The 9,073-nt window shown below is 41.0% G+C and overlaps 1 protein-coding gene across 1 annotated transcript in view; it reads left to right on the top strand.

The window, feature by feature from the left end:
- Positions 1 to 3,067: 3,067 nt before the first annotated feature.
- Positions 3,068 to 9,073, top strand: part of MAMDC4 (MAM domain containing 4) — a 32,432-nt gene continuing 26,426 nt past the window's right edge. The window contains exons 1-5 of the mRNA XM_067471903.1: positions 3,068 to 3,453; positions 4,424 to 4,597; positions 5,942 to 6,067; positions 6,154 to 6,302; positions 8,090 to 8,174. Of these exons, the coding sequence (XP_067328004.1) occupies positions 3,297 to 3,453; positions 4,424 to 4,597; positions 5,942 to 6,067; positions 6,154 to 6,302; positions 8,090 to 8,174 (691 nt within the window). The 5' untranslated portion in view covers positions 3,068 to 3,296. The remainder of the gene's footprint in view (positions 3,454 to 4,423; positions 4,598 to 5,941; positions 6,068 to 6,153; positions 6,303 to 8,089; positions 8,175 to 9,073) is intronic.

The following is a 9,073-nucleotide window of genomic DNA, read 5'->3' as shown; positions in this document are numbered from 1 at the left end:
TTATTATTGTCTTTGTCTTCTCTTTGAGTCTTTTTTAGAGACAAAAAGTGAGATAATAATAACAACAACAACAACAACAACAATTATGCTCCCAGGATTCTATAGCATTGAGCCACAGCAGTTAATCTGCATGAAGTCTACAGTGTAGATGTTCCTCAAATAAGAATTGCCTCCTCCTTTGATATACTTTTGTTTAAGTCCCCAAATTTCTGCCATTGCAAGGAGTGAGATCTTGTCATATCTAGGGCTCATAGCCACTGGAATTAGTGCCCCTAGGATACTTTGTTGCTCCTTTTCTTTCATACACATTCTTTCTGAGTGCGAAACTGAGGCTTTAGGTTATCCGCAGCGATTGGTTGTTAAGGCCTAATCTCCCTCCTGAAGAGATTTAATGACTTTATTGCTCTTAGTCCAGGGTCCAAGGCTGTGATCCTCAACTGGGAAATGAAAGGCCTGGTTTTTTGGACTTGAGAGGTTTTGTCATTTAGCTTCATGGGAAGTATCTCAATAGCGCAAATGCTCCATTGCAAGACACACAGAGCTGACTGAATAAGGCAAAGTGTGCATCATATTATTAAAAGCAATATAACCTAACATTTTCCAGTCTGGTGCTTTCCAGAAACTTTTCAAGGGACCTTAAGGGTCAGGGGAAGAGTATTGGGTGCGAACAGCTGTTAGAGCCATTGTGTTCCTAATGTTTGGAATGTGAGTCCCTATTAAATCTAGGATTTTGTTTAGGGTTCTTAGTCTTATTCATATTTATTTAGGAATCTTTCCCTATCTCCCCAAATGTTGCTCAATGAGGTTTAATTAATTTGAACCACAAAAGGAGAGGCGGGTAATAAATCTATTAGTAGTAGTAGTAGTAGTAGATACACAACAAGATTAGTACACCGCAAACAAGATCCTTATGCTGGCTTTTGCATTTGGACACTTCCCAAGTGTCTAGGACTGTGTGATGTATTGGCGAATAATGCATGCAGATCCGAGTAGGGTGGTCTTTTGCCGCTGACAGATAGTAATTTTGTCAGCACCAATTGTTTTTAAGTGTAGGCCAAGATCTTTAGGCACTGCACCCAGTGTGCTGAGCACTGGGATAATTCAATAATAATAATAATAATAATAATAATAATAATAATAATTTATTAATAAGAATTTTCCAAAAGAAAAGACCCTGCTTTTTGAAATCAGTGAGACGTAGTAGCCTGCAGTGGAGGTGGTTTGGCCACTCTAGATATTGAACTGTGTTTTTATGCTTTCCAACTAAGACAATTGGTAGAAATACTTCCAAGTTCACACATTTCTACTGAAATCTATCTCCCTTTTCTCTATCAGAAAAGCAGGGTAAAAATGAGATACAGGTATCATGACACTGGCAACAAATGTTAGGGGTTGTAACTTTGAAAATCAAAGAGGTAATAATAATAATAATAATAATAATAATAATAATAATAATAATTTATTATATATTGCACGCCTTTCAGCCTTTTAGCTCGAGGTGGGGCCCAAAATAGTTAAATACATCTATATAATCACATCTTCAAACCGCTGGTGTTTATTAAAAGACCTGAGACAAACATTAAAACACAATAAACATAGAACGGGATGTAAAAGTCATAGTAATAAGAAATGAAAGAACCCACAACCCTTTTCTTTTCAAGGCAAATAAATATAGTTTTGAGACGGATGTCTTCCAGGAAGTTGGGGCAAGTGGGATCACTATCCCTTGATGCCCATCTACATTAAAAATGGTGTGCATTTGTGTTAGTGCAGCTTGGCTGGCTTCCTTGAGCTGCCTAGGAATGTCTCCATGGCCTTCCAGGCTTGTGTTCTTTGGCCTTCCGGGTCAGTCTTTATATCTATCTTTGTGGGTCTTTGGGCCCCATCCCTGCCTCTGGGGAGTGTCCTCCTTGCATCAAAGCAAGGGGGGAGATAAGGCAGGTTGAAGTCCGGGGCAAAGCGTCATTTAGAGGAACCTGCCAGGTGCCTTCCCTCCCAGAGCCTGAAGGATGGAGGGGCCTCGGCTGCTGCTGTTGCTGCTGCTGGGGCTGGTCCTCATTGAGGAACGTGCCGGTGAGTTTAATTATAGATGCACTTCTTAAAGAGATCTCATCCTCATAGGGGACCTTGTTGGGGATTTTATCTACATAGATAGAAAGATAGATAGTGCATGTTTTAATAGAGCTAGTCCTCATGGAGAAACTTATCAATGAGTTTAACATTATTATTATTATTATTATTATTATTATTATTATTATTATTTACAGTATTTATCGATATAGATGCACTTGTTCAGAGTGCTAGTTCTCATGGACGCACTCGGGTGAGTGAGTATACCTAAATAGATAGGTAGTGCATGTTTTAATGGAGTTGGTCCTCTCCTGCACTGTGCTTATAATATAATGTATATTATATTGTATATTCATATAATATTGATAATATTATAATGTAATACAATATAATACCTCTACTACTAATAATATATTATTATAATTATATATTTTATATTAAATGTAATATTACTAATAATATTACAGTATAATGTTATAGTACAATGTAATATATAATATTAATATTGTGTTCTGATAATAATATAATATATTATATTTACTTTTTACTTGTAAGCCGCTCTGAGTCCCCTTTGGGGTGAGAAGGGCGGCATATAAATGTTGTAAATAAATAAATAAATGGAGAAACTTGTCAATGAGTTTAACTTAATAGATAGACAAATGGAAGGATATGTTAAGAGGGCTAGTCCTCATGGAGATACTTGCTGGTGTGTTTAACTTTATCATAGACATATATGCAGTTGTTAAGAGGTCTAGTCTTCATGGAGTAACATGCTGACTAATTTGAATATCTAGAAAGATAGATAAATAGATAGAGATAGTGCCTGTTTTAATAGAGCTGATCCTCAGGGAGAAACTTATCAATGAGTTTAACTTTAAGATATATATATTGTTAAGAGGGCTAGTCCTCATGGAGGAACTTGGTGAGTTTAATTAGATAGATAAATAGACAGACAAATAGATGAATATAAATAAATTATTATTATTATTAATATTATTATTATTTTCATAGACAGGTGGGTGGGTGGATATGTTAAGAGGGCTAGTCCTCATGAAGGTACTTTCCAGTGAGGTTAACTTTAGCATAGATATAGACATCTATGCACTTGTTAAGAGGGTCAGTTCTCATGGAGGAACTTCCTGGTGAGTTTAACTAGATAGATGGTTGTTGGGATGATTAAAGGAAAAAACGCTTTCTATCCAAGGCAAGAATAAAAATCTAGGAGGATGTTCCTTCTGATCTCTCTCTCTGGGCTTCTTTCAGTCCTCGCTGGACCTCCGTCTTGGGCCCAGGCAGACTTCATCAATCGATGCAAGGCGGCCAGCCAAAACCTGTGCGACTTCATCTGCGATTGCTGGGATTGTTCTGATGAAAACCAGTGCGGTGAGTGGTTCTTTCACCGTGTTCTTCCTTTGGCTGATAATCTGGGTTTGGAAAAGTCCCGCCTAAGAAGAAGTAGAGCTACAAGGAAAGTTCTCACCCTGGTCTACTTTACAGGCTTATTGGATTCTATGTGTATTGTGTTTTAACTTTTGTCCCATGTAGATATATGCTTCAAAATATGTTTCATTTAAACTATGTTTTAATATGTGCTTTTATGGATGTATTTTAACTATGTTGTGCCCCCCAGCTCGAGATCCGAAAGGAGAGGCAGGTAGTAAATTAAAGAAGTTGTTGTTGTTATTATTATATTGTTACATTATAATTATTTTCATTATATTATATTATATTTTTATTTTTATCACTAGCTGTCCCTTGCCACATGTTGCTGTGGCCCAGTCTGGTGATTTGGAAAATAAAGTAATGAGAAAGGGTTGGTTTCTAATATATGTAATGTGTTGATGCTTGTGGGTAAACAGTATTTCTTGTTGTTTCTTTGTCAGTGTTGATGTTAAGATTGTCTGGTTTGCCCACCCTGGAACATGCAACATATAATTGTCCTTCTTTAGGGGTTTCGTGGTGGTGGAGTTCATTGTAGGTGAACCATAAATCCCAGCAACTACAACTCCCAAATGACAAAATCATTTTTTTAGTGAATGACGTACATTGGGTTGTTAGGTGTCTTGTGTCCAAGTTTGGTGTCAATTCGTCTAGTGGTTTTTGAGTTATGTTAATTCCACAAACGAACATTATATTTTTATTTATATAGATGATGATGATGATGATTATTATTATTATTCTATTGTTGTTATAGGAGCTGTGGTAAGCTATGTTTCCTATTTAAGTGGTTATAATTCATGCAGTGAAGCCATTTTACAGAAATGGAATGAGGTTGAAGGGGAGTTGCCGATACTCCATCCTTTTTTGTACCATCCCTTCTTCCTGAATTGGGCGAATGACTGTTTTCTCGCAGGTTTCCAGAAAGAGTCAGTGGCCCTAGGGAGGCCCTTCACTTGCGATTTTGAAGGCAGCCTCTGTGGCTGGGAGGATATCAGCCCCTCCGCCTTCCGGTGGGTCCCAGTCCAGGCCAGCCTCTCCGATGGGGATCAGGAGCCCCCCTTCGATCATACACGGGGCACTGATCTGGGTAAGGAGCCTTCCTCCCTTACTTCTTTCCTACCTTCCTTCTTTCCTGGGGAGGGGGTCACTCGGAGCAATTGAAGGAAGGAGGGCCTTTCTGGGCAGAGAATCACTATAAGAGAAATTACTGCTGGAGTCCTTAAGACTCGGAGGGCAGAGCATGCCTTCTGTTTTGGTCAGAGCCCTCGAAATCTTAGAACCAAATATGGCACAAGGGGACTGGACTGGGTGAGCCTTGGAGTCCCTTTCAATTCTAGGATTCTGTGATATATCTGTCATACACACACACACATATAGTCTATCATCTCTCTCTCAGTCTCTCTCAGAGTCATATCATATCTATGCCTATCTGCTTATGGTTAGATGTCCATCTATGATTCTATGACAGGCTTGAGGTCCATCTGTCCTGAGGGACTAGATAGTGTCCTGCTTGGCAGAAGGGGGGTGGACTGGATGGAGTCCATTCCAACTCTAGGATTCTATGATATATCTATCTCACACACACACATATATATCTATATATAGTCAATCATCTCATCTCTGTTATATCTATGTCTATCTGTCTATAGCTAAATTGCCACCTGTGATTCTATGACAGACTTGAGGTCCATCTGTAGGGAGGGATCAGATGGTGTCCTGCCTGGCAGAAGGGGGTTGGACTGGATGGCCCTTGGGGTCCATTCCAACTCCAGGATTATATGATATATCTATCATATATATACACACACACATATCTATATATAGTCGATCATCTCTATCCTTTCTATGTCCATCTGTCTATGGCTAAATAGCTACCTGTGATTTTATGAGAGAGTTGAGGGCCATCTGTAGGGAGGGATTGGGTGGTGTCTTGCCTGGCAGAAGGGGGTTGGACTGGATGGCCCTTGGCCCTTCATTGTCTGTCTCAGCGCCTTTCAGTACAGAGTCCAAGCTGGATTTTGACCCAAATATCCTGATCAGTTAAGGACTGCTTTCGTGTGCACCCCAAATATTATTATTATTATTATTATTATTATTATTATTATTATTATTCCAATTCTAGGATTTTAGATAGATCTATCATTCATTCCAATTCTAGGATTTTATGATAGATCTATCATTCATATATATATATATACACACGCAGACACACACATATGTAGTCTTATATATTATCTCTCTCTCTCAATCTTATCATTCCTATGTCCATCTGTCTATGACTAGATGGCCATCTTTGATTCTGTGACAGGCTGCGGAGGGCCATCTGTTGGGCAGGATCGGGTGGTGTCCTGCCTGGCAGGAGGGGACTGTACTGGCAGCCCCCCTTTAGAGGCCCTTCCAGTTCTACAGTTCTTCCCTGTGATACCTGCAGGCTGGTACTTGGCCCCCACTAAGCAACAGGTGAAGCCCTCGGCCACGGCCCGCCTGCGTTCCCCCTTCATGAGAGAGGCCTCTGCCGCCTGCGAGCTCCATGCCTGGTTTCACCTCTCGGGAGCAGGTGAGCACTGTTCCTGAAGACAGCCCTGGGGGAGGAGCTTGCCTCTGGACCAGTGTGTCATTGCATGGTGTCTCTCTCAAATGCAGGGTTCAACCAGAGTCACCGTCCCCCACTGGCCTTGGAGCTGAGCGCTGGAAACAACACCGTGACCCTCTGGCACAGCCTCCTCCCAAGCAGCACCTCTCCTTGGCGGGAGCTGGTGGCTTTCACCGGGCGGATCCAAGGGGCCTTCCAGGTACCTGGCTGGGATGGTACCCAGGCCCTCCCTCCCATTCATTGTCTGTCTCAGCGCCTTTCAGTACAGAGTCCAAGCTGAACTTTGACCCAAAGATCCTGATCAGTTAAGGACTGCTTTCGTGTGCACCCCAAATATTCTTCGTCTTCTTCTTCTTCTTCTTCTTCTTCTTCTTCTTCTTATTATTATTATTATTATTATTATTACTAGCTGTACCCACCACGCATTGCTGTGGCCAACCTTCCCCCCCACTTTCTCTCCTTCTTTCCCTCCTTCCTTCACTCCCTCTTTCCTTCCTTTCCTTTTTTTCTTTCCTTCTCTCCTTCCTTTCTTTGCTACCTCTTTCTTTCCTTCCCCCCTTTTTTCTTTTCCTTCTCCTTTCTCTCCTTTCTTACTTCTCTACCTCTTTCCTTCCTTCCTTCCTTCCTTCCTTCCTTCCTTCCTTCACTTTTTGCTTCCATGCTCCCTTCTCTCTTTCCTCCTTTCCTTCCCTCCCTCTTTTTCTCCTTTCCCTCCTTTCTTCACTCCCTCTTTCCTTCCTTTCCTTTTTTCTTTCCTTCTCTCCTTCCCCCCTTTTCCCTTCCCCTTTCTCTCCTTTCTTCCTTCTCTACCTCTTTCCTTCCTTCCTTCACTTTTTGCTTCCATGCTTCCTTCTATCTTTCCTCCTTTCCTTTCCTCCCTCTTTTTCTCCTTCCCCCTCCTTCCCTCACTCCCTCTTTTCTTCCTTTCCTTTTTTCTTTCCTTCTCTCCTTCCCCACTTTTACCTTCCACTTTCTCTCCTTTCTTCTTTCTCTGCCTCTTTCCTTCCTTCCTTCCTTCCTTCACTTTTTGCTTCCATGCTTCCTTTTCTCTTTCCTTCTTTTCTTCCCTTCCTCTTTTTCTCCTTCTTTTCCTCCTTCCTTCGCTCCCTCTTACCTTCCTTTCCTTTTTTCTTTCCTTCTCCCTTTTTTCTTTTCCTTCCTCTTTCTCTCCTTTTTCCTTTCTTTCGTTCTCTCCTTCACTCTTTGCTTCCATGCTTCCTTCTCTTTCTTTCTTTCTTTCTTTCTTTCTTTCTCTCTCTCTCTCTCTCTCTCCTTCCCTCCTTCCCTCCATCTTCCTTCCCTTTTTTCTGTATCGTCATTTAGCTTATTTGGGTTTTTAAATCCACTGTTGTTTTTTTTTGGGGGGGGGGGGAGTTATGACTGATGGTCACTCGTTGGTCTGTTAGGGATTTAGTGTCCAAATGTGGTGTCAATTCGTCCGGTGTTTTTTGAGTTATGTTAATCCCACAAACGAACATTATATTTTTATTTATATAGCTTGTTGTTGTTGTTATTATTATTATTATTATTATTATTATTATTATTAAACTACTACTAATTAATAATGATAATGATAAATGATAGTCTAATAATACAAATAATAATAAGAGAAAAGCACAGGATCGTCTTACTTTGGCAAATGGTACATTTGTGTGAAGCCCAAAGGAGTGGCTCGATGACAAGTCGGATAGGAACAAACTAACCTACTTTGTTCTGTGAGGTTCTAAACTGAGCCACCGAAAGGGAAACTTCCTGGTTTCCGTATGGACTTCTTATTAGTTCTGAGGCTAAAGGGCTGCTTGTGGATGTGTTGGGCTCTACTCCATTGGGAGGGAAGCTCACATAGAAGCAGGATGCCCACCTTAGTGGTGGGATTATATAGCCTTTGGGTATGTTTAGGACTTTGGAGAAACTGGAGCCCTGCAAGTCCCAGAAGGGAAGTATGACCATCAGAGGCTCACGTGTTGCTCTCCTCTCCCTCTGCAGCTCATCTTCTCCGCCACCCAGGACTTCTCCACATCGGTGCAAGTGGCACTCGACGACCTGGAGTTCCGGAACTGCGGCCTCCCCAGTAATGACACTGGGATCCCAGCCCAGCTTCTCTCGCTCCTTCCCATTGACACACTACCTTCCCCTCCCTTTCGATCAAGGTGTCCAGTTAGCTTGATCAGTGTCCAGCTATACAGGAAGTACCCAAGTTACTACCAAGAGAGATTCTTGTTGGGCGAGTGGGCTTATTAACAAAAGACCCTCCTCATAAATGTACAGCAAAGTAGCTTATCAGCAGCCGCGTGACCCAACACTAGTAGCCCAATGTGACAAAAAGAACAAAAACACACAGACCAGTGTTATCTCTTCCATAGGAGGCTTTTCTTCGTAGTAAAAAGGTTGCACTATTTACAACAACAAGGTTTCCATAACACAAATAAAGAAATACACAGTAGCTTTACACACAGCTGCCTTCACACTAGAGCTTTCCAACACGAGGCTTTTCTCACACAGAGGTGTACCTCACACTCCTCAGGATGACACTAACTTTGGTCCACTGACTCTAATGAGCTTCGGCCTACTAACTCTTTCAGTGCTTGACTCACACTTTGGTAATAAAAAATGCCCAGTTAATTTTTAGTATTTCTGACAGTTCTGTCGGTTTGTTCTTAAGTTAAATTTGTGTGTCAGAACACGTAGCTTTTTTAAAGTGCAACTCCAGCTAAAAGTACATATTTTCAAAGTTTTTTATAACATAGGAAAGGGTGGTGTTTCCTTTTCTGTCAGAAGGTATCACCTTACTTTTTGTCCCTGTGAGAATGGGATTTTGAGCATTTTGGCTTGTTATGGAAACAAGGATTGGTGCTAAAGCTTCAATGGAGACACTTTTACTCCACGATAATAACTCTTCCAGGAGCAGTTTGTCAGAAATATTAAAAATTAATTAGTTTTTTAAATTACAGAATGTAGGTCAAGCACTCA

The sequence above is a fragment of the Anolis sagrei genome, chromosome 11 (assembly GCF_037176765.1).
Source record: "Anolis sagrei isolate rAnoSag1 chromosome 11, rAnoSag1.mat, whole genome shotgun sequence".
Taxonomy (NCBI): Eukaryota; Metazoa; Chordata; class Lepidosauria; order Squamata; family Dactyloidae; genus Anolis; species Anolis sagrei.
This window is presented reverse-complemented; position numbering and strand designations above follow the sequence as displayed.